The 25,786-nt window shown below is 37.0% G+C and overlaps 1 protein-coding gene across 2 annotated transcripts in view; it reads right to left on the bottom strand.

The window, feature by feature from the left end:
• Window positions 1-25,786, bottom strand: part of Tanc2 (tetratricopeptide repeat, ankyrin repeat and coiled-coil containing 2) — a 284,441-nt gene that overhangs the window by 115,966 nt on the left and 142,689 nt on the right. For both annotated transcript variants that reach the window (XM_028780603.1, XM_028780602.1), the window contains exons 5-6: window positions 20,940-21,088; window positions 16,124-16,310 (exon numbers count right to left, since the gene is read on the bottom strand). In XM_028780603.1, the coding sequence (XP_028636436.1) occupies window positions 16,124-16,310; window positions 20,940-21,088 (336 nt within the window). The remainder of the gene's footprint in view (window positions 1-16,123; window positions 16,311-20,939; window positions 21,089-25,786) is intronic.

Here is a 25,786-nt window from a genome sequence, read left to right as displayed (position 1 = left end):
TATTTAGTACTTTGTAACTTTTATTTTTTGGGTGTAGTAGTGAGGATTAAATCCAAGTATATGTTCTATCACCAAATTACACCCAGTTCTACTTATAACTTTTAAATTGTGTAAATGCATATTCCATTTGGTTATCTAAGTAGGACTGGTGTTACTATCCTTCAATGCACACATGAAGAAATGATTCCTGGCAAAATTAGGCATCTAACCCATGGTTACTAAAAAGCAAGAACCTTTCAGGTAAGTATCTGGAGCCTTAACCACTTACTAACAATGTAGCAACTCTTGATTCCTGCACTAGATTGTACATTTCTAGAGGGTAACTACTATACTTTCAGAGTTTTATTTTCATATTTAAATTAAAAAGCTTAGTATCATGGAGTTGAAGAGATGATTCAATGATTAAGAGCATGGTCTGCCCATAATTATAGAAAATCTGGGTTCCATCCCCAGTACCTGGAGTTACATACATGATAGCTTACCAATGTCTAAAGCTCCAGACTTAAGAGCATCTGACACTCTCTTCTGGATACCCAGGCACATATATGAAACACAAATATACATGAAGGCAAAAAACCAATGCACAGAAAAATAAAGAAACCAACCAAACAAATGACTTAGTGATAACTCTATAATTCCACTTGAAAAAAGGAGAAAACACGTGAGAGACATAGGCCAACATACTACCCCATCTACAAAAAACACAGAGAAACACTCAGCAGTGAACTCTATTTCTGGCTGTGCTGCTCTGGCAGTTTTAGAGGATGCTGCAAATGTTAACAAGATGCAGAAAATAAACAGGCTTATTCTTCAGTGCAATTTCTATAGTACTTATACTAAAAATATTTTTACCTAGGGAATAAATATATATGTTACATGGGTAAGCATTTAAGCAAAGAAATGATTTTGCAAAAAAACTCCAAAGTATAAGAAGACATATTTTAGTCATATATAAGTAAAGTTCTAGAGTATAGAGTATGTTTGAATGTCAATACTAGTAAGTGTTCACATATCTCCAATACTATGCTATCTTCTTTCAGGTATTTTAAGACTTGGTAAAGATTGTTTAATTTTTGTTAGAGAAGCAAGTGAAAGAGATCAATTGGGCTTCCATTTTAAGGCTATTGCCAAAAAATTAAATAGACTGAACTTGCAGCTTTTGAGAAGGTGGCCTTCTCAATAATACTCCAGGATTTCAACAAATGAGAACATTTATTGATATGATTCTTTCCCAGCTCTCAGCCACTCTAGATAACAATTTCACACTTGCTAAATTTAGTCACTAGTTTTGACTAATTTAGACTAGTTGGCAAATTATATGATTTTATTCCTGTTTTCCATTGAATACGTTTCCACATTTTCTATAGATCATATTTTCCTTAATTATCTACTGATGGGCATCTAGGCTAGTTCTATTTCCTGGTTACTGAAAATAGTCCTAAAACACAACATAGACATACAAGTATTTCTGCAGCATGATGACGGACTCTTTTGGGAATCTAGGAGTGTGGTAACTAGATCAGATGGTAGCTATATTTTTAGTTTTTGAGAATATTCCATAATGATTTCTATAGAACTTACTTGTATTTTGAAAATTAAATACAAGTTGGTTTTATTGAGTCAGAATCAGTAAGTACAAAGTGAATTAAACAACTCACATGAAGTATCAGAAGGCAAATTCTTTGAACAGCTATTACCACTTAAAATTTCAACCATTTTTCACTTATTGATGCTGCTTTCCTATTTGTGTAATATTTAATGTATTTTAGCTATTTACCTATCCAATGAGTAGTTAGTGTCTAACTAAGTAGTATGTGTTAAGATACACTGGTGCAAAATACAAATGTTTAACCTCAGAAGGGCAACTCTGTGACAAAGAGATCATGCATTTAAAAAGTTAAAAATAAAATGTTATTTACAGCATCATGGAACCTTAATATTCAACTATGCTATCATAGAAACAGGTATAATTTAAAGTCATCACATTGACTGAAGCAGAGAATGCAATGATTTTAAATATTGCCACTTAAAGTTACACAGGTTCAAAGCTCACCTAATAACATGCCACTTAGGTTGGTTTTTTAGAAAGTAAACATCTGTATGTGCAACATTTCTAGAAGTGAAGTTTGAAAAGAAACACTACCCCCTCCAAGGAAATATGTATATAATTTTTTCCACTATTCCTAAAATATCTTTCTGCTTTTTCTAATACTCTCAGGTAAAACAAAGAATAGTGGGAAGACAGTTCCAAGTAAATATAAGATTCCCCCTCATCAAGATTGTCTCCAGCTTTCTTCAATGCAGAATAAAGTACCATTTCAAATAAAAACTGCTTCTACAGCATGTTTATGTACATTACTGTTTATGTGTGGAAGGGAGGTATGAGGATTTCTGAATTATAGTCTTACGTACAGGTTTGTTACAAATAAAATCACCTCTATATTTTGAGACAGACTCACTGAGATGTAACTTGTATACCATAAAATACACCCACTAAATTATACAATCAATGTTTAGTAAATTTATAGGCTGATAAAATTATCACTATAATTCAGTCTTAATCATTTCTACTAACCCACAATTCTTTTGTACCTGCCTGTAGTCTAACTGTTCTCACTTTAGTCCTACAAACTACTAATTCAATCAATCAATCTCTATGGGCAATCTACTAGGGAGTGCATCTCTGAAGAAAATTGACTCTTCCTCCCCTATAACCATCAACTGTCAATAGCTTCTCAGTTATGGGTATGACTTTGTGAACCCCTCTCAGACTCACGCTGAAAATTTTGGATGGCTTAATCTTGTGTTTTAGGCCAGAGTCTCATTCTGTAGCCCAGACTGATCTCAAACTCATGGCAACCCTCTCGCATTGTGGTACATACTTGTAATTCCAGCACTCATGAGGCAGGAAGATCATGAGTTCAAGGTCACTCTTGGCTGCATAGCAAGTCCTAAACTAGTCTATAAGAGACTACATCTCCAAAAACAAAAACAAAAAAGTTTAACTTTGCAAGAAACAGCCAAATTACTTCCCCAAATAACAATAACATTCCTATGGGTAATGTATAAGTAATGATGTACATTATGGTATTATCATATTTGGATTTTTTCATTTAACAGCCATTCTGTGGCTTTGGAGCAGTATTTAATTATGATTGGTTTGTACTTCCCTAGTAATCACTAGGGATAATGATGTAATGATAATAAGCACTTTTCTGGGATTATTAACCATTTACCTATAGTTTGTTTGGTGAAACATCTATTTAAGTCTTTTGCAGATTTTAAAACTTGTTGTGTTAATTATTTAAAATCGGCCACTTGTTAATGTGACTATCTAAGCTGCAGTGGCTCTGCCTAGCCCAGCCTCCATGTTTCTCGGCCTGAGGCCATGTGCGCGCTGCAGCTAGAACCAGCCTGCCAAAAACACCAGCCCTGCCACCCACTAGATGCCAGTGTGAGAGATGGCTCTGCCAATCTTCCACACTGTCTCCGCAAGGCAGGGCATTGCCCAGACCATTCCACTATCCATGCGAGCCCAGTAAGAGAATGAGACTCTAATTCTTATAGATTAATCAAAGGCTTTATATGTTTGATAATGATTAATAAAAAGATGTCCATACAAAGAGAGTTGTATCCCAATTAGCTAACCTAATTATAAGTTTATAAGTTGTTCCCCACGAGTGCTCTCCATACCAGTGTGGTTCTCCATCCTCCTACATCTCTGCTCTCTAGCTCCTCCTCTTCCTTTTTTCTCTTCCTCTCCCAACTCCTCCTCTTCCTCTTACTCCTCCCACCTTAGCTCCTCCTATAAAAACTTGTTGTGCAATTATTAGATTACATTGATTTATTATTCTACTTTTATTATGTCTATTGTTTACATTTATTTATTTTGTTTGTATAAGTTTGTGGGAGTGTGTATGTCATGGCCTGAGAGTGGAAGTCAAAGGACAATTTTTTTTTCACAGTTAGTTCTTTCCTTCCGCCATGTAAGTACCAGGGATCAAGGACAGGCTGTCATGCTTGGCAGCATGCACTTTCCTTCATCCACCAATCCATACTGCCAGCCCATAACTAAAATTTTAATGACAGGTGTACTGGCTGGTTTTGTGTGTTAACTTGATACAAGCTGGAGTTATCACAGAGAAAGGAGCCTCCCTTGAGGAAATGCCTCCATGAGATCCAGCTGTAAGGCATTTTTCTCAATTAGTGATCAAGGGTGGAGGGCCCACTGTGCGTGATGCCATTCCTGGGCTGGTGGTCCTGGGTTCTATAAGAAAGCAAACTGAGCAAGCAAGGGGGAAGCAAGCCAGAAAGTAACATCCCTCCATGGCCTCTGCATCAGCTCCTGGTTCCTGACCTGCTCGAGTTCCAGTCCTGACTTCCTTTGGTGAAGAACAGCAATGTAGAAGTGTAAGCTGAATAAATCCTTTCCTCCTCAACTTGCTTCTTGGTCACCATGTGCAGGAGTAGAAACTCTGACTATGACAACAGGTAAGAACCTTGGGTCATCTGCTTGAGAATGACTTTAGAATTTTGAAATTTATTGTAATAATCAGAACCATAGGTTTTGAAGTCATACAAACCCAAGCCAGCCTTGACTTTGCCTTTTACATCTAACATTGGTATGACTCAGTATGCTGGCTAGTTTTATGTCAACTTGACATAAGCTATAGGCATCTGAGAGGAGAAAATGCCTCCATAATATCAAGCTGTAGGCAAGCCTGTGGAGCATTCTCTCAGTGAGTGACTGATGTGGGAGGGCTCAACCAATTGTGGGCAGTAGTACCCAGGGGTGGGGTGGTCTTGGGTTCTATATGACAGCAGAGTGAGCAAGCCAGGAGGAGCAAGCTGGTAAGCAGGACTCCTCCATAGCCTCTGCATCAGCGCCTGCCTCCAGGTTTCTGGTTACTTTGAATTCCTTCCTTGGCTTCCCTCAGTGAACTGTGACTCCAGAAATGTAAGCCAAATAAATCACTTTTTCCCCAAGATGCTTTTGGCCATGGTATTTAATCTCAGCAATGTAGTAACCCTAACTAAGATGCCATGAGAACAATTATTTTTCAATTTCACTTTCCTAAGATTATGAAAAATTTTCAATCTTTATTATAGAAGAGTACAAAGTTGTTTTACAGCCAGACTGAGGCAGTCTATGCTTCTCTCCACAGATATTTGGAAACTTGGTACTGGCTACTGACCAAGACAAAGTCAGTTAAGTGGAATAAGTAAGATGTTGCTTAAAGTTTGAAACTTCCTTCGGTGAACCCAGGACTAGCTGTTTACTGATAGCTTAGACAATGTGATTTGGCTATTTTGCCAAAGGGCATCACTAATTTCAATGGAAAATTCTGGAGCTCTCCTTGACCACAAGATTTTCGGTACAAATCTTGGTGGTTTATGCTCAGGTCAGAGCACATGTGATTAAGGAATAGCTTTATCTAGAAGGCCTTAGGTTCCTTTGTGCATGTTTACCCCCTCTTTTGCTCTCCAGTACCTTTAAGGAAGTTTTTAAAGTATTTTCTGACAAATGTATGTGTCCTTTCAATGATCTGATCCTATTAGCACTTCATAGCTTTCTTAAAGGATCATAACACACTGTAAGGATTCAATGATTGTGTCTGGACCACAGTTTCTGCATAGCAAGTGGTTATTAACCATATCAGGTTAATTATACAACAAAAATGCCATTTGGTTTTTTAAATCATTAGGTGAACAAAGTGTCCAGACTGTTTTTAAAAAACACACTATACAATATGAATTTGGCCAATGGCTACCTAAGATCTTCTAATGATAAGTATTATAGGCAGACAGTTTGGAGAGATGATGGAGATGAGAGTACAGGACTAGCAAAGTTAGTAGTGTGTCTGCATATTTCTGGAAACAAATGTGTAAGAATAACTTATTCTTATGTAAACGATGCTTTTATTTCTACAGATGAAGGGATGAGATGAGAGCTGTATCCAAGCTATGCAAACACATGGCTTGGGATGAGCCCAGAGCATTTCCTTCTCTTTTCTAACTTTCCCTAGGCCTAGGCCTGGAAACTTCTAGATTCATGAAATCTTTTGGCCTCTGTCTGCTAACTTAGGCCTAGAATGTTTTAATTTCTGAGACTTGGCTGGTTCAACTTAGTTAGCTGTTCTGGCTCAAACTCTTCTCCAAGCTGACTGATTCTAACTGGATTCTCTTGGCTTCTCACTAAATTGCTCTGCTTGGCCTCAAACCAACTCTGGCAATTTCTAATCTTCTGGCTCCTTCTTATTCTCTGGCTTCACAGAATTGAATTCAACTCCATTGTACTGATTCAACCTAATTGTACTACTGCACTCACTGAACTGATTCTTGACTTTCATTCTGACTTTCCTTGCACTCTCTTAAGTTACCTCTCTTCCCTGTCTGTTCTCATGTAAGTTGGGTGTATCCTATCTCTGACTCACTCTGTCACTTTGTCTGCCCCTCAATTAGATGTCATTTTCAAGCATGGCTGCTCCCTTCTACAATCTAACTTCACCTCCACTGATAAGGATTAAAGGTGTGTACTCAGGGCATGTCTGTATTCCAGCCATATCTTACTGTATTCCAGAGCATCTCTACATTCTAGCCAGATCACGAAGATCTTTGGATGTGATCCCTTGCCAGAGCAGCCATGTTTCTGGATTAAAATTCTTCTGCACAAGTGAGAAAGGCACAAAAAATCTAATCCAAAATATCTAGCACTCAGCAAATGACTCACAGGGCAACTTGGATGAACCAATGAGCAACATTCTGCTGGAACAAATATTACTCAAGGAACAAAAGAGAAGGTGTAAATTTTGCTTTTTTGGCTACAAAAGTGAAACATAATCACTGAATAGTGGACATGACCACAGATACTTAATCTTTATAAGCATTCAATGATGTAAGGCTATTGGATATAAAATCAAATTTAAAAAAAACCCTCAAGAAAAAAAATTGAGAGAAAAAAATTCTAAGATTTGACTAAAGGGGGACTCAAGATTTAAACTCTTCTGGAGGGAACTGTGATTTCTAGGTAAATAAAAGTCAAGAAACCAAAACAGATTCACAATTCAGTTCATTCTTTGATACACATACATTCCAAAAGGACCTAATCAAAGCTAGATATGAGAAAGGAATGCTAGAAATCATATACATCACAAATGTTTATCTAAAAAACTGGAGATAGCAAAATTATTGCTTTAAGTAATGCAACAGTGATAGACTATAATTAGTAGTATAGTTAGGCACAGAATTTTATACTAATCAAAGTATATAAATAAAAATTAAAAATATAAAATTTCCTGCAAGTATTTGACAAATCACCACCTCAGACTTGAGGGGCATTGTGACTTTGAGAAGGAAGTTATGAGGCCATCGAGAATGCTTTCTGTGGTAGATACTATCATATTTGAGGTGATTCAAGACCACATAAGATCAAAATACCTAGTTATTTGAAAGTTTTCAGGACTCCAGAGATGACATTTTTATATTTATAATATTTAAAATTGAGGCATTTCTAGTTTCCTTTTTGTCATAAATAGGATTTTAAAATATTTCGGCATGTTTGTCAGAGATGATGTTGGGGGGTCTCACTTAGTTGCTTTTCATTTTATTTTTTGAGACAGGATCTCTCACTGCTGTGTGGCTTACCAATCAGGTTAGACTGACTGGCCAGCAATTGCTAGAGATCCTTCTGTCTCAGTCTCCCCAGTTCAGGGGTCAAAGGAGAACATCACCATCTTCTTACACGAGTACTAGGGTGGAACTTATGTTCTCATGCTTGCATGGAAAGTATTTTGTCAAGGAGCTATCTTCCCAGGGCTCCTTTATAATTTTTGATATTTTTGGACCTATTTCCTTAATTTTGTTTTTAGATTTTTAATTATTAGAATACAGAAATGGAATTTATTTTTATGTTAATATTATAAAACTTTGTTATATGCATTTTATTTACTCAATATCTATTTTAAATAAATGAATCCATGTATATTATATATATTCATATTGTACATAGCAAATATATACCCATTGCCATCGCATTCATATTGGCTACAACAAATACAAAGACTTTGATTTGGTAATCTCTAAAAGAAAACCAATACAGAAAAATATTTTGTTAAATTGCCCTCATATTTAATGTCTTGAAGTTTGAGTTTTTGTTATTTTTTTACAAGACTGTACTCATTCCTTCCCCAACAGTTTTGTCTTCTCTGGCTTTGGGGTACTACACTGCTCCAGCTTTGCTATTTAGCCATTACTTGTTTTTGCTCCTAGTGCTTCATTTTGTACCTACCTCCAATCATTGCTGCTCTCTTTGTGCTCAAAGATTTTGTTCTTAGCTTTTAATTTTGCACATAATGGGAAATAGATGAAATGAAAATTAAAAACAGACACAGTTTTATAACCATCAGACTTACTAAAAATTAAGTCAAATAACCTAAGTCTATAACTTCATATATGTAACTCTGAATCAGTTGTGTTCTAGAATAAAGAAAAGTTCTAATTTCAGAAAGGCTAAAATGTACATATAAAATTATATACATGATTGGGGAGCATCATCTTGAGATAAACCACAGTAACATTTTTATAATAAAATATATACATACAATATATGCAGGAAAGGACTATAAATAACCTCTCAGTTCAGATGAGATCTTATAGTTAAATATATTTCATATGAATTTATCTTAAAATACTCATAGTTTGGGGTTTTGGGAATTATGGTAGAAAGACATGAGAAAAAAAGAAAAGATGCTTTATACACTGCTGGAAACACTCTGGCCATATTTTATAAATTTATTTTATAATCACAAACCACATGACCCAGAAATTTGAGTTTCAGTTATAAATTGAGGACAGTTCTGTCTATACTAGAGGCAGTGGGGGTAAGCTAAGTGTTAATAAGTGAAATGTGAGGAATCACTAAGTGTATATGAGGTAGCCAGGTAAAATGGGTATTACATAGTTCTTAAAACAGGCTTATAGAACCACCCTGTTGCCACAAGGCCTGGGCAGAGAGCAAGCCAGAGTTGACCTCTGCCTGGTGCCACACAGGATGGGCGGGGCATAGCATACTTGAGACCACTCCTGAGATTACCCTAGATTCTCAGATACCCTGGGCACCACTAAGATGAACAAGTAAGTAGGGAGACATGGAAGAAAAGAGAAGCAGAACTGGAGACTTAAGAGTAGAGAGGAACAGCTCACTATGAGTAGCTATGCCATCTAAGGCCCTGACGAAACCCTAGTCTATGTTGCCACTGAGGGCCATGTCTGGGTTCTTGCCCCTGAAGCAGTGGGGGTTTGTTACTACCAAAGGCCTGGTGGATGTCCTAGGTCTGGGTTGATGCCTGGGCCATGCTGATATCGAAACTGACTCCACCCCTCCCCTGGGCACTAGAGGCTTGACAGCAGGCAGGAAAGCGGGTCCTACCCCTCACCAGCTGCAGTACTCAAGTGGGCCCTGCATGCTCCCCTGGGCAGCTGGCCCTATTGTCCTGGGTGTGGGTGAGCCAACCCTGAGGATATGAGAATAGGAGAGGAAGCTAAATCCTTGTTGGCTGCAGCATTAGATGAGGTAGCTAGGACAGTGCTGGACAGCTGGCCCTAGTGGTGTGGGTGTGGGAGAGCTGGTGGGCTGACAAACTTAGATACCACCAGGCCCAAATCCAGAACTTTGAGTTGGCCCACTTCAATATCTACCCCATCAATAAACTGCTGGAGAGCATGAAGGGGCCAGAATCCAGTAGTGAGAGTGCAGCAGAAGCCTGAGGCCTTGAACCAGACCTGTTGCGGATGGTTTCCTGTTGCTGCTGCAAATTTACAATAAGCACGTTGATTGGGGAGGAGCTAATGTGGGAGGAGCGAAGAGGGACAGGAACGGAAGAGGAGGAGCTAGGAGGAGAGAGGAGAGATGTACCAGCCATGGAGGACTATGGATGCATCAAGAACAGTCCTGGGTAACAATTCATACCCGGGTTAACAATTCTAATTGTGTGGGCATCTTGTTAATTGAGCATTTCCAAATATATAAATATCGGATGATCCTTAAGCATAAGAGTGTTCATTCTACTGGGTACCGCGGGCATGGTGGGTATTCTGGGGGTCAGCCAAGTTTTGTGGAGGCAGCATGGGAGATTGGCAGAGCCATTTCTCACGCTGGCACCTCGTGGGTGCCAGGGCCGGTGTTTCTGGCTGGCCAGAGCTGCGGTCTCGCTGGTCTAGTTGTGGTGCACGTAGTCTACGGCCGCTTCCAGCTGTGGAGTGCTTGGCTCTGGCTGCGAACTTGGCGGCCTGCGCTAAGCAGAGTGCTGCCGCTTAGTCGGCCGCACCAGCAGCTTTTTAAATATTACCCGCAACACAGACCAATGACTCACTGCAGCGAACATTGGCAAACAAAGAAGTGTGGACAAAAGGTATACTGAGGGACACACTATGACACACTATGGCTTCCACAATGAGATGTTTTTTCCTTTTGTGGAGAAGGTTGCAAGGACAAAGGCTGAGTATGAGGGGACTGGAGATGAGTGGCATTGAGGTGCATGATGTGAAATTCACAAAGAATCAATGAAAGTTAAATAAAAAATAAACAAAAAAGATCTTAAATTAACACGTCATTTTATATATCTTACACACACACACACACACACACACACTCCACCCAGCAGCCATATACTTTCAAAAGATACATTAAAATCTAAGATGCTATATAAACCTATTAGAATATCTACAATGGGAAAAGACTAATAAAGGAAAATTAATAAAATGAAAAAAGCTTTATACTGACTAATCTGCATAGACAGAGGAGCATTACTAATTAAACTTTGCTCTTGCAGCCCAGGACAAGAAAGACACATGATTTCTAAGGATAGACGAGAATCTGTATACACAATACTGCAGGATAATATTCTAGGCTTGTATGATAGAAAACATTCATTTCCTTTATTTTTTTATTTTTCCATTTTTTAAATCTCAAGGGCTAATTAGGGTTGGTTAACAGCCAAACTTTCTGGAGTCTAGAGAGAAATCTAGCAGTTGACAACTAAAAATAATTTTACTGAAAAAGGGAGGGCAACATGGCTCACTAGGTAAAAGGCATCTGTGTACAAGCTTGGTGGCCTGAGTTCAATCCCTGGAATCCACATAACGGTGGACGTAGAAAACTGATTTCACAAATGTTCTCTGACTTTCACATGTGCACTATGACATCACATTCTGCCCCCAATCACACATGTATACACATAGAAATATGAATAACTAAACATTTAAAGTTTAAAAACTTTAAGATTATTTATAGTCTGCATAACTTTTAATTTTTCTTCATTCCCCCAGCCTCCTTGCAACAGTCTTGCTGTGCAGCCCTTGCTGGCCTGGACCTTGCAATCTTTCTGCCTCACCCTTCTGAATGCTGGGATTTTTAGACATTTAGTGCTTGTTTACTTTTTTTCCTATAAAAGTTTATTATCAATATTTGGACAAAAATATATAAAAAGTTGCCTATAGTACAAGTATTTTGTTTTACATGCTGCTAAAATTTTTCTCCTTTTACTTATATTTAAATTATAATTCTCATTTTCATACATCTGTAGAACCCTGAGTTCCTAAAGCACACTCCTAAGAACCAATCCTACTGTAATCAGCAGCAGTCTTCATCTTGAGGATGATCTGCAGCATCCTTTCATCTGGTTTTGACAGATGCACCCCCAACTCAGTTCTGACAGACTAAAAGGAATGTTTACTGGTGCTCAAAGGAATCAATTCTGAAGCAATTACTCTATCTTCTGACTTAATCATATTTTTAAAGAAATTCTCATTTTTCTTTTTCCCCTCACACACTCAAAAAAAAAAAAGAGTGAGAGACGATATAGAAATTTAAATCTTTTCTTAAAATAGGATGTACTGGAACACGACACAGGGACATATTATGTATTGTAAATGTGCAAATGTCTTCTTGAATATTGCAAAATATGTAGCTTCCAGCTCTGCTTTCATTTCTGTGAATTCTTTCTCTGTCAGTTACTGTTTTCTAAGCTTTTGCATCAGAATCAGGTCTTGGTGGTGCTGCAGGACACTGCAATCTGCAGTCTGCACTATCAGTGAAGGAATCGTGAAAGCACATTACTCAATAGAAAACTCACTTCATTTAAAATTTGGCAATGACCTCTTAGTGTGAACCTGCAGAGACATAGCTCTTTGAAGATTCCCATTGGTTGTTCTAAGTCTGGAGTCTTGCAGGGGCTGTTGTCCGGGCCTTTGTGCATCATGGCTGCTCCAAGGTGATGTCTCTCTTATTGTCTGTATTTTTTTTTTGGATATTTTATTTATTTACATTTTAGATGTCATCCCCTTTCCTCATTTCCCTCCACCAGAAACCCCCTATCCCATCCCCCCTCCTCCTGCTTCTATGAGGGTGTGCCCCCACCTCCCCACCAACTCCCACCTCCCCACCCTAGAATTCCCCCACACTGGGACATCCAGCCTTCACAGGAGCAAGGACCTCCTCTCCCACCTGTGCCCAACAAGGCTGTCCTCCACTACATATCCAGCTAGAGTCATTGATCCCTCCATGTGTGTTCCCAGGCTGGTGGTTTAGACACTGGCAGCTCTGGTTGGTTGGTATTGTCACTCTCCCCATGGGGCCAAAAGCCCCTTCAGCTCCTTCAGTCTTCTCTCTACCTCCTCCATTGGGGACCCTGTGTTCAGTTCAATGGTTAGCTGCGAGCATCCACCTCTGTTATTGTCTGTATTTTATATTTTCTCTTTATTCTATGTAATGCTGGCTCCAGACTGCGACACTTTCATTGTTTGGTCGTCAGGCAAAAAAGAAATACACAGAAACCCACTTACATTTAGGAATAAAGCCCAACATTCTTTAGTAAGTAGACACTATCTTTTCAGAATAAACAGCTTTACATTATGTTCTTATCAGAACAGAACACATTTCAGAGTATTTGTTAAAATATTCTTAATAACCCAATTATTAAAGAAAATGCATTTCAAAAACCACAGCTCACCATACTTTCTTCCTTTTCTTGTCCTCCATGTCTTCTCCCAATGGGCCTCTTTCTGCTTCTTAGGCAGTCTTCACTCTAACTTCATGGTTTGGGGATTTTGTTTTGCTTTGTGTTTTTGAGACAGGGTTTCTCTGTGTAGCTCTGGCTGTCCTGGAACTCACCATGTTAAGCATGCTATCCTTGAACTTACAGGTCTGACTGCCTCCTGAGTACTAGAATTAAAGACCTGCATCACCATGTCCAGTAATTTCATGTATTCTTGAAACAAAAATCTAGATTTAATATTTGAGAAAAATATTAGTCTTAGTGTATTTCATTTAATATGCTAATCTCTAAATCCTTATTTTACTGTAAATGACAGCATTTCATTTTTCTGTATAGCTGTGTAAAACTCTGGTGTATACAGGCACCATCTTTTCTTTATTCATCTGTTGCTAGTCACTGACTCGCAGCCTCACTTGGCTACTGTGACTAGTATAGGATATGGAGAATCTCTGTTGTATGCTGACTGAGACTTGTTTAGTTGTATATCCGCGAGAGATACAGAAGACATATAACAGGTGTTTTTTGGAGGTGGATCTTTATGTATATTCATAGTGGTTACACTACACTTACATACATTCTCAATCTATTTTCCTCATGTTTTTTTCTAATTAGTTCCAAAATTTCAGGCCTCATATTAAGGGCACTGATCTTTGATTTATGGTGTGAGAAAAAGGAATCAAGTTTTATTCTTATTTTTTTGAGGTACATTCTCTTACTGAATGTGGAATTCCCACTTCATCTAAATTGGCTTGCTAGCAAGTCCTTGGGATCTCCCACTTTGGTCAGAGCTGGATTATTTATGTGTACTGGTGCTAGAGACCTGGTACTTTACCCATCTTCTCAGCCATAACTTTTGTGTGTGAGGGATGGAGATAGGTCTCTTATTGGCCTGGAAATTACCAAGTAGGCTAGGCTGGCAAGCCAAGGAAATACCAGGGATCCCATCATCTCTGCTTTCCCAGCATTGAGATTACATGCACATGACATCAAGCCTGCTTTTGTTTGTAAAATGTGAATTCTCTTAACCAAACACAGGTGATCCTTGTAAGCACTTTGCTAACTGAGCCATCTCTTCAGTCCTATTTGACTTACTGAATTTTATTTCCAACATTCTGATTTGTTGTTTATTTTTCCACTCTCCCTTCAAAATCTTTTTGCTAATATTTCCACTTAGCGAGTCTGTTGTCCTAGTCTTCAGTTGACTTTATTTCATTTCTTTGTTTCTTTTTTTTTTAATGTGTTAAATTTTTTATTAATTATTTTATTTATTTATATTTCAAATACTGTCCCCCTTCCCAGTCTCTCCTCCACGAGCTACCAACCCCATCCCCATTCCCCTTTGCCTCTACGAGTGTGTTCCCCCACCCATCCACCCACTCCCACCTCACTAGTTTTTAATATCCTTTCTCTGGGACATCAAGCCTACACAGGACCAAGTGCATTTGCTACAACTGAGGCCAGACCAGGCAGTCTTCAGTTACATATGTGGGGTGTAGGGGGTGGGCAGGATTTAGCTATGTACACTCCTTGGTTGGTAGCTTAGTTCCTGGGAGCTCTGAGAGGTCCGGTTAGTTGATACTGTTCTTCCTACGGGGTTGCAATCCTCTTTAGTTTCTCAGTCCTTCCCTTAACGCTTCCATATGGGTTTCTGGGCTCAATCCGAGATGGTTGGCTGCAAGTATCTGCATCTGTCTCAGTCAGGTGCTCATAGAGTCTCTCAGAGGATAGCCATGCCAAGCTCCTATCTGCATGGCTTCCCATCTTCCTACCCATTTCTTTGTTTCTTTTAATCTTCTTTGAGGTTATTATTTTTAAAATGAGACTTCTTACTTTGGCATTTTAACCGCTGAAATATCCTTAGATTCCATTTTTAAAGGGTTACAAACTTCAGGAGTGAGGTTGCCTTTCCTTTTCAGATTTCTCTGTTTTTTGTTTCCCCGATTTGCATAAATATTCTTTTGATCTTGGTCTGGGGTCTTCTTAGTGAGCATCTTTTGCTTGAGGACCCAAAACCACTAAGAGGGCAAAACAGACTGCTACAATGCAGCACCATCCAAACAAATCAGAGATGGAAAAAAAATTTAAAAAATAAATTAAAGACAACTACTATACCATGAATGACCATAAATAATGTAGCATAAATTATGAATTAAAAATGTAATAAAACAAAATAATAATATAAAAGAGGAGGCAAGAAGAAAAAAGAAAGGAGCTTAAAGAAAGGAGGATTAATGCAAGAAATAAAAATGTACTTACAAAAATAAAAGTAAAATAAAGATAAAAAAGATTTTAAAATATAAAGCAAAAATAGTATTTAAATATGTTAATAAGAAAAACAAAGGTCAAAGACTTGGCAGGGCATCTTCCTGGGCGCTCCACTACAGTAATTCTCTGGGTATGTGCTGAGTTATAGCTGCAGCCTGCTAGAGTTCCTCTCAGTTCCCACTGTCTGTAAACCACCCTGTCGGTGCAACTCAGTGACTACTGGACCTAGGCTAAGCTCCACATCTTCACAGTAATACACAGCACATGGGATTCTTTTCTTGTCACAAGAACACACTGGTCTACAGTTCCAGAATTATAAGCAACATTAAAAACTTATTCTACTTTATTAAGGGCAGAAAGCAGGATATCTTGTTGATAAGAAAAACCAGGTCAGAAGGGGCTTCCAAACCTCATCACACGACTGATGGACACTTGAACCAAGCAGATCCCAAGTCAACTCACATTATAGATCTTCAGCCATTCAATCTTAATCTCTGTTCTCTGTTTCACAATAATCTACTATACTAATAAAGAATTAACTTTTCTGGACAACCACTGTTGGTAGGGATGAAATATAGGAACTTGCAGAAACCAGTGTATAGGATGTTTTATATCTTCTCAAGTAAGGCCTGAAAAAATGTGATTAAATAGAAACAAATGTTTCTCATTTTGTTGACCGTTATCACTTTAGCATTTTAAAAATGGACATATATATCTCAAAATATAACTCTGAAAATCTTACATTTGTATAATTATTTTAAAAAGGAATAAAATATACAAGATGATTATTATAAAAAGAAGCTTACCAATGATGCCGCTGTCTCTGCTTTCTAGGGTGGAGGTTGGGCTGGTGACAGCCCCATAGCTACAGTCCTTGGCAGCTGCATTTGCACTGACTGGTGGGAGTGTAGAGCAGGGGCTGCTGGCTGGTGGAGAGGCAGTGCTGCTAGTCAAGGTGGAACAGGGACTTATTCGCTGGGTGATTGCTGAAGTCTAAAAATAAAGTCAGTACAAAATAAGATAAACTGATCACTGTTAAATGTATTTCAAGGCCAAATAGTAATTTGATTTAAAAAAAAAATCAACAAATAATCACTATGTGGCCTTCACAACTGTTACACTGGCTTTGTTTTGCTTTCCAGGATTCAAGGCCCCATATTCTACACTGAAGTTAAAACTTAACAAGAATGAGACCTGTGGCTACATTTTCTGCTTAAAAAATTACCAGTGACTTTACATTTCCCATCACTAACAAAATTTTGTTTTAAGCAAAAAGTGTTATTTCCAATTAATGAAACTCTTCGGAAGACTTGGAACTTTGTCTTGTTAAAAGCCTTTGGCTAGAAAAAAGAATACCTTTGCAGTTGAGAAGAAATAAAAAAGTTCTTAATGAAAAAAAGGCCTTTTTGATACATAGACCATGAATGTAGATCAAAATACCTATTCTATAGGTTCTTCTAAATGACATAGTAAACAATGTTTATTTAGCTCAAAAAGAATATCTTATAAAAAGTGATTATATGTAAAGATAAACTTATATCTTGAATAATTCTTATGCCCGAGATGACCACCTTTCTAAGTTTCCTATTAGATAGGGATTGAACTCCACCTATAAAGGAAGATGACCCTGAACTGCTGTCCTCTTGCCTCTGCCTTGGCCTCCCTGATTCTTCTATTACATGAGTGCACTGTTATACCCAGCTTTTCCTGGTAAAGTTTTTAAATAAGGAAAAAAATTACCAAAAAGGGTTGGTGATAATATATTCTGGTTTGTCTAACTAATCAGAGATCTATTTTTTTTCTTCAGCTCTTTCTGCCCAAATTAATTACTGATATAGTGAGTAAAGGTACTTTTTTGTCAGTTACTAAAGTAATTTTATCAAACACAAAAATTACTTGAAGAAGCACTAATGATAAATTTAGCATGTTTAAATATTAAATTTTAAAAAATTTATTTACAATTCAGGCCTCCTCCTGGTCCCCCTCACACAGTTATTCATCCCATTCTTCCTCCCCTTCCCACCCCTGTCTCTGAGAGGATGACTTTCAATTTCGTTACTTATAGTCTCCTTCAATAGTCTCTCTGCTGAAACAGAGATTCTACATTTAATAACTTGAGAATGTGTTGATTATTAGCTAAGAATATTAACAGTCTTCAACTAATTCGATAAGGATTTCTGGATAAAATCCCTTATGTTTAATTATCTATGCTCAATCTGTGTTGGATTTTAATTTCTGTACTATACATGGTTGTAAAAGATACATCTGACTTAAAAGTAACAGTCTGATTTCGTTGTAACTGAATAAATCCTTTTAATCATGTTAGTAATACAAAGAATTGATTTTTCCTTACAATGAAGTAAGCCCTCAAAATTTATGAGACAAAATTCTTCTACTATATAGTATTTCTCCAGAGAAAAAAGGAGTTTCAATTTCTTTGTAACTTTTGACTTTTATAAAATACTAGTGATGACTGGAGTAATGGCTTTTAAGTGGGCATGCATCAGAGTCACTTATAGGACACATGAAAACACAGACAAGCGCCAAGAAAAACCAACAAGTATTGAGCCCTATCCCACCTCAACTTAAATTTTCAACATACTTTTTTTTTAAGAGCCAGGTATTTAATTTCCTTACATGTAGGATGGTTCACAAACACAACACTAAGGGCTATGGCACAGTGGAAGAAAGGAACATTCCCAGCCACTTAGGGTAAGAGGATCTTGGCCTTGGTACAAACTGAGAAGTGAAAGGAAGGAGATTTCACTCTTCTGCCCCTGCTACCTTCCATCTTTCAGCCAGGAAGCCTCCTTGGTGACATAGTTCACTCTAACCACTGTAGTAAGTGGTAAGGGAACTGGCCTGGCCCCAACCATAATAAGGATACTTTTACCCTTCCTGTACTCAGTTTGTGTAGCTTGTGGGCTAATGAAATTAAGTGCACTTGGGTGCTTTGTATTAGATATATCTATACCTGTCATGCACTGAAAGTTTTATTTGGGGATGAATCCATGGTTAACAACCTATTTCTCTTTGTAGACAAGATTTCCATTCTGGGCGTTGTCAACAGACAGTACATCATATACATAACATAATCTATGTGAATGTTAACCCCAAACAAATGATTATTACAATATTTTCTGCAAAATAAAGCAAGTGTCATAGAAAACATGCTTTTTCAAGGTCTTGAATGTAAAAGCAAAAGCCATAAGGTGTTTAGAAACTCAAAAACTGTTCAAGGCTTAGGAATTCAAAGACAGCCCTTATATTTATATATGGAGGGTAGTGAACAAGACACAGATATTATTTTCCATTCTGCAGGCCAAAATGGATATCTAATTAAGTTATTCCAATTCTACAAGCTTTTAGCAGTTTTCCAATTGTCCTTAACATTCTCCACTGGGAGAAAAATGAAACTCACAATCTGGATCTTTTAAAAGGTTCCACATAGACACAGTAAGTGGCTGACAAGATGGCACAGTGGATTAAAGCCCATGCTATGCAAGCCTGACACCCTTACTCTGATCCCTGGAACCTACATGAGAAAGTTGTCCTCTGACTTTCCTATACATTCACCACTGCACATGGCTCCTTTACAATGTGCTTTTACATATATGAATAGCATGTATACTCATACATTTGCACACTCATAATAGTTAAAAATGCAGGCAAACTGAAGATGGAACTCCTAAGATTCATCCTAATACCTTAGGAGCTGCTGAGATAAGAAAAAAGTTATTAGATAAATATTCTTTCAGTAATTGTTCTTTTACAGAAAAAGGGTCTACACTAACTTCTGTTACATTCTGTCACCATAGTACTAGTCTGGGACATCTTCACTATAGGGTCTTCCTGAATATAACCGTCCATCTTTATTATGCATTTAGTGAAGATGAAAGTTATCAAACATCATGTCCTCTTAGTTCTTAATAATCTTCCTAGACTACAAATTCCAGTGGTCAATAGAGTCACTTTTTGTGTGGTTCCCAGACGTTAAAAATGTTATATTCCAAGAAGCTATGATTGTCATCATTATTTTTTATATTTTTATGTATATTTATGCATTTTCATTTATTTCTTACATGTAGCTAAACCATCCATATGCACTTACTAAGAAAAGAAAGAAATGTGAAAACAGGCAGTTAGTCGGCAAGTAAAGCCTCTTGCTGCCAAGACTGATAACCAGAGTTTGTTCCCGGAACCCATATACAAAAAGGAAACACTGACTCCCACAAGCTGTCCTCTGACCTCCACACACATGCCATGGTATACTGCCATACATCCACAAATAAATAAATGTAATAATAATAAATATAAAAATGAAATTATCAAAATATGAAGGCAATGAAATAATTTCCCTAAACCATAGTATTGCATATTTTACATACTAATTATCTCGCATGTATACTTTTTACTTCTATGGCACTTTCAGGTTACAAAGTATTATCATCAGAATAAGCCTGTTATTTTGTATCCTTTTCTTTCTTTCTTTCTTTCTTTCTTTCTTGGTGGGGGAGATAAAAAATTAACCTAGGCTCCTTTATTTGCTGAGCAAGCACTCTACCACAAGCTATTCCCCAGCCTCACGCTTTACAGTTTTATTTAGAGACATTGTCTTACAAGTATATTTAAAAGTAAGGCACAGTCTACATATTTGTGAGTTGATTTGAAGTCACAGTGACATAAAGAATCTCAAAAGCAAGATGAGTAATTTTATCATCTTTGAAGAAATGTAATTTTGTACACAAAAAAGTACTTGAGTATAAGAAGGGGGAGGGGTATCATGACAGTGGTCATTATTAGGACAGTCACTTGCTAACTCGACATAAATATCAAAAAATGATGAGTATTTAGAAGTTAGCTCAGTGGTAAAGCACTTGTCTAGCAAGCACAATGTTTTATAACATTCCCAGGTTTGGTTCCCAACACAGGAGTAGTAGGTCAAGCCATCTCTCTAGGCCATAGTACAATATTTCACTATAAGGCACTAAGTTATTTATGTTTCTTTCTATTACTGATAAAGACCATGACTAAAAGCAACTTGGGAAAGAAAGTGTTCATTTCAGCCTACAGTTACCTTGAGCTATATCCTATAACTTAATTAGTTTTCATTGTAACAATTTAATTTTTTTTTTTATTTCCCAGATTCAAAGGCTGTTGAGAAGCATATTATTTAATAATTTAGAATTGGGTATGTTTAACTTTTAGCTGTCATTTTATAAGTTATTTTAAAATCAATTCTACTGTAGTAAAAATAATTGGTAATTTTTGAAACTGGCTAAGATCTGTTCTAGGCTCAGCAGTTCATTAGTCTGTCAATAATCCACACATACTTGGAATTGTGTATACTCTAATTTTTTCAGTGCAGTGTTAATCCCTCAGTTCTGTCATCTAGGTAGCTTGTTATTTAATCATTTTTTTTTGTTTTTTTACACATATAAAATACAAACAAAAAACAGTGAGTATGAAAAATTAAATTATATTCTAGGCCTCAAAATGAATTCTAACAATTAATTTTATTCCTTTCAGAATGAGTACATACCCACACACAATACCATCTTTCTTTCCTGCTATAAAATGATGATTCCCATTGTATCACCAAGTTGATACTGCATAGCTTACCTGATTTTCATCCTGTACCTCCATGCTGTATTGGTCACCTGGTTGTACTTCTGTTACTTTCTCTCCAAGGAGGAAACCCAGACGAGTCATGAGTGTGTTTGCTGCCTCATCTACAGATGGAGGTGGTCCAAGTTCTTGTTCAACATCACCTGGAGCAAGAAGATAGCAAACATGAATATTAAAAACAAAATGGTTTAGTTCTATTACTGTTCTTACATTCAGTTTGTTTTTTCTTTAGTTTTCACATTCTAAACTCAAAATTATAACATTCCAGTCTATCAACTGAGTTTTTAAACTTCTGTGTGGGTGCATGTATGCTTGTGTGTGTAGAAGCCAGAGTTAAACCGTGTTTTTCCTCAGGAGCCTTTTACCTTGTTTTTGAGATGGGGTCTCTCACTGGTACTTGGAACTGTTGACTAGGCAGAGTTGGGGAGTTAGATCTACCTGTCTCCACCTCCCTGGTACTGGGATTACAATCAATCATGTACCGCCATGCCAGGTTTTTATGTGGGTATGAAATTGAACTTGGGTTCTCCTGAGTACAGGGCAAGTATTTTAATAACTGTGTCATCTCCCCAGCCCTTGATTTTTCCCACTGTTAAAGATTTTAATTTTCATACACAATCTACTGAGATTATTCTCTACTTATAGGAAATACTTGAATTTAAATGTTTCTGTAACATGCTCAACAGGAAAAGGTTCCTGTTTTCTGGCCAGTAGCTTTCATGCACAGCCTCGCTCTTGGGATCCACAGTTTAGCCACAACAGATACTTTATTGTAGTTTCCTATATTGTTTTGCTTTTTAAACAGTTGTTTAAGTCCTTTTACATTCTGAAGTAATTTCAACCTTTGATGAAGTTTCAAAATAGTACACATGTTTCTTTTTAACCATATGAAACTTACAGGTTTCTTCTCATCCTCCAAGGCTATTCATTTCCTATAAACACATTCTCTTGATAAGTCACAGTCCAGCTCAGAAATCAGAATCCTAACCCTTCACATTACTCTGACCTTTACCCCAGGCTGAACCCACGCTTGAGTCCTGGCTTGGTGGCATGCTCTAGAGCAGAAGGAGCCATTTAAGGGTTACATAACTCAATTATCAGCTCATTTTTAAGAATCTGAAGCAGTTCTTTAATGTTAGTAGTCATGATCTTGACTCTTATAAGGTGTACAGTCTAGTTTTAGTACAATGTTTCTCAATTTACCTCTGATTCAATCCAGGTTATGTATTTTGGGGCAGGAATATCAAAAAAAAAGTATTGCTGTGTTGCTTGGATCACTTGATTATGCCAGTGTCTAACCAGGTTTTTCTATTTTAAAGTTATACTCTCCCCCTTTGCATTTAATAAGTATTCTGATGGAAAGACTGAATTTACATAAAATGTTCCATTTCTTATTATATTTTTGTGGTGAAAAATACGGAATTTCCTTTAGACTCTAGGTGGTTTATAGTTCAGTGTCTTTACACACACACACAATGTTGTGTTGCCACAGTCACTCTTCACTTTTAGAACTTTTCATTGTCCCCATAAAATACAGTTACACTAAACAGTGATGTTCTCCATCCTCTCCCTTTCCCAGCCCCCAGTGACTTCCATTCTACCTACTTCCTTGGTGTAGTTGCCAATCCTAGGCACTTGTTTAAACAAAATCATACAGCAGTTTGTTCTTTAGGGTCTGGCTTATACAATTAGCATAATTAGTTCAGGGTTCTTTATGTGGTAACATGTATCTGAATATCATCCCTTTTTAATGGAATAGTATTCATTCATTCATCTGTTGCTGGCATCTGGACAGTTGTTTCCAGCTTTTTGCTAAAGTGAATAATTCCTATGAACAGTGGTATATAAATAAATGTCTAACTCTTATTCAATGATTTTTTGCTATTTTGAGTATTAATGTTTCCTGGTTAAATTAATTACTGTCATTTTTCTCAAATAGTGACTTTTCTCCACTCATCTATCCATTTCACTGATTCCTATCTTACACAATGAGTTATAATTTGTTGTTGTCAGTATTTATCTAGTTCAAATTGTTTTAGATTTTGCTAGGGTAAACAATGGCTCTTATAGCCTTTTAACATACTCTTGCCATGTTTTGAGCAGTTCTATGGCACACAACTTTTCAGATTCATTTGGTATTCTCACAGTCCCAGCTATGGAGTTAGACAATCTCTTCAGAAGCCTTTGTTTTTCTTAGAGATAAAAGGCATTTACATCAAGAGCTATATACTAGGTATGCCAATTGCTTCTGGGTTATCACTCCTTCCATGACATGCTCAGTGAACAGTTAGCAGGATCTGCAAAGCAGTATTTGTATATACATATATCAACACACACTTCTCAGTGAGTTCTCGAAGTCCTAGGGTTTGCCCAAAAGAAAAATTCTCTTCCTAGCATATTAAGAAAGTAGGCCTCTATTCCTAGTCTGTTCTTCCTACATGTAACACATTTCACTGCTACTGTGGTGAACCTGTTCACAAATGTTCTCCTATTGGTTGTCTTCCTACTCCAAGTTAAGGAGCCTTACCACCACTTCCTCCTCCACCCAAAATTGAGACAGAATTCATATACTATAAATTTTACCTCTTTGAATATATACTTCAGTGGCTTTCAGTTTATTCATAAAGTTATGCAACCATCACCACAACCTAATTTTAGAATATCTTTACCACTTCAAAAGGAAACCCTGGCTCATTTTCCCCCTGAAATTTAGTTCCTTAAATTTCCTGATCTCTGGCATTCCTTTTACTCTCTTGCTTAAAGAATGTCACATTCTTTCCATATGATTAGCTTTCTGGCATTTCAATGGCTGCCAACTATAAAAACTGATCTTTTCCAAACTCTTCCGAGAGATGTTGAATAGAATTAGTGTTTCCCCCCTAAGACTACTCACTTTTAAGATTTTTTTTTTTAATCATTGAAAAATGAGCCAGGGAGCTCACAATGATCCACTGTAAATGAGATATAGAAAATCTTTGTTTGTTTTTCTAGACAGAGTTTCTCTGTGTAGCCCTGGCTGTCCTGGAACTCTCACTCTGTAGACCAGGCTGGCCTCAAACTCAGAAATCTGCCTGTCTCTGCCTCCCAAGTGCTGGGATTAAAGGCATGCGCTACCACTGCCCAGCTAGAAAGAAAATCTTTTAATGAGATGTTTACATCAATCAGTTTTTTCAAGTTTTAAGTCCAGGTACACTTAATCTCACTTTGTAAGAAGTCATACTCAGACAGATCCCATAGAGTATTTTAGAATGCATTTTATATCTTTTTAACACAGAAATCATTAGCTATAGTGTCACGTAGTTTGTCACCAAGCTTTTTACAATTAATGATACTCAATATTACACATTTAAACACTTCAAATGCTAAGAAAAAAAAGACTTTGATTTTTACCATTCAGTTTCCCATCCTTTACCTTGACTTCCCTCCTAAGGTCACAGGCTAGAACATCAGATCAGGAATGCACGTATATTTTTGTATACTAGTATTAAACGCAAAGTTCCACCCATGGAAAACTACGTAGAACACTCACTGAATTTATACCAGAAATTCTATTTTCCTTTCATTGGGCACCATAAATAAACTTCTTTGCAACAGAAAAAAATAGGTAGATTTATTCTTATACTATAAATATGTGTTTATGTAGTATTATATTTGCCAAATGACTGAAAGCTTGTAAATAAAATTATTATAAAACTGCTCTCCTTCAGCTCACAAACAATCCCTTTTCTCTGTTATACATTATACTAATTCCCATTTTTATATCATAAATTCTAGGTCTCTAGATATTTAAGAGCCCCATTTCATTTTCTCCTAAAAAGCTGTAATTAGCAAATACCAAACATTTTCTATAGATACATTTTAATGCTAGGTTTTACCAGAATTTACAAAACATGTAAGAGATGTGGAAACTAAAGGATCACTATATGATGTTTATTTGCTACATTTACTATACTATATACAAGTTGGTATTCAAAACACTTTACAAATCTTAACTTATTTAATCATTAAAAATTACTTTTAGCCAGTATTTTCTAACACAACCCAAATTGACTTCATATCTTCCTTCTGCCTTGACCCCCTGGATTAATTGACATGTGATTTCATGAAGAATGACACTCTTTTTTGATAGCTGCACTCTTGCCTTATCTTCCTCTTCTACTTAGAGTTCTTATCAAACAAATAATGCTATAATTTCAGTGGCTTAAAAAAATAGAGCAGATTGTTTCCCTCATTATGGGTACAGGAAGTTCTGTTTGTTGTGTTTTGAGACAGGGTCTTACACAGCCGAGGCTGACCCAAAAGTCATGATTCCTGCCTCATCAGAGAGTGCTGGAGCTACTGCCATGTACATCCACACTCAGCTCGCCTTGCTTTGTCTTGATAACTTTATGAAGTAGGTATTTTTATTACCATTTCATTTTACAGAAGACAATACTGAGGCATATGAAGTATAATTAACTCACAGTCACATTAGCAATGCACAGTGAAACTAGGATTAGAACTCAGACTGCCTGACCCCAAAATCCAGGTTTCCAATTACCGTGATGTAGTGCCTCAGTGGAAGGGAAATGATGTAATCAGTGAATGTTGAAATATGAAATGCTGAGGGTGTACTTGATAAAAGGGCATTTGCCAACCATGATCAAGGCTTGTGTTTGTGTGTGACAGCACTGCAAGACAAGCAACTTAGTAGCAGGCATATTAGTTATAATATTTTAATTTCAGCAACTATAATAATGTATAGTGTAAATGCTAAGGCATGCTATGAAAGTGTCTTTTTTTAAAAAAAATTATTGGATATTTTATTTACATTTCAGATGTTATCCCCCTCCCCCCTCCCC

This window comes from Grammomys surdaster, unplaced genomic scaffold (genome assembly GCF_004785775.1).
Source record: "Grammomys surdaster isolate TR1022 unplaced genomic scaffold, NIH_TR_1.0 371, whole genome shotgun sequence".
Classification (NCBI taxonomy): domain Eukaryota; kingdom Metazoa; phylum Chordata; class Mammalia; order Rodentia; family Muridae; genus Grammomys; species Grammomys surdaster.
The sequence above is the reverse complement of the archived record's forward strand: the minus strand, read 5'-3'. Positions and strand labels throughout refer to the sequence as shown.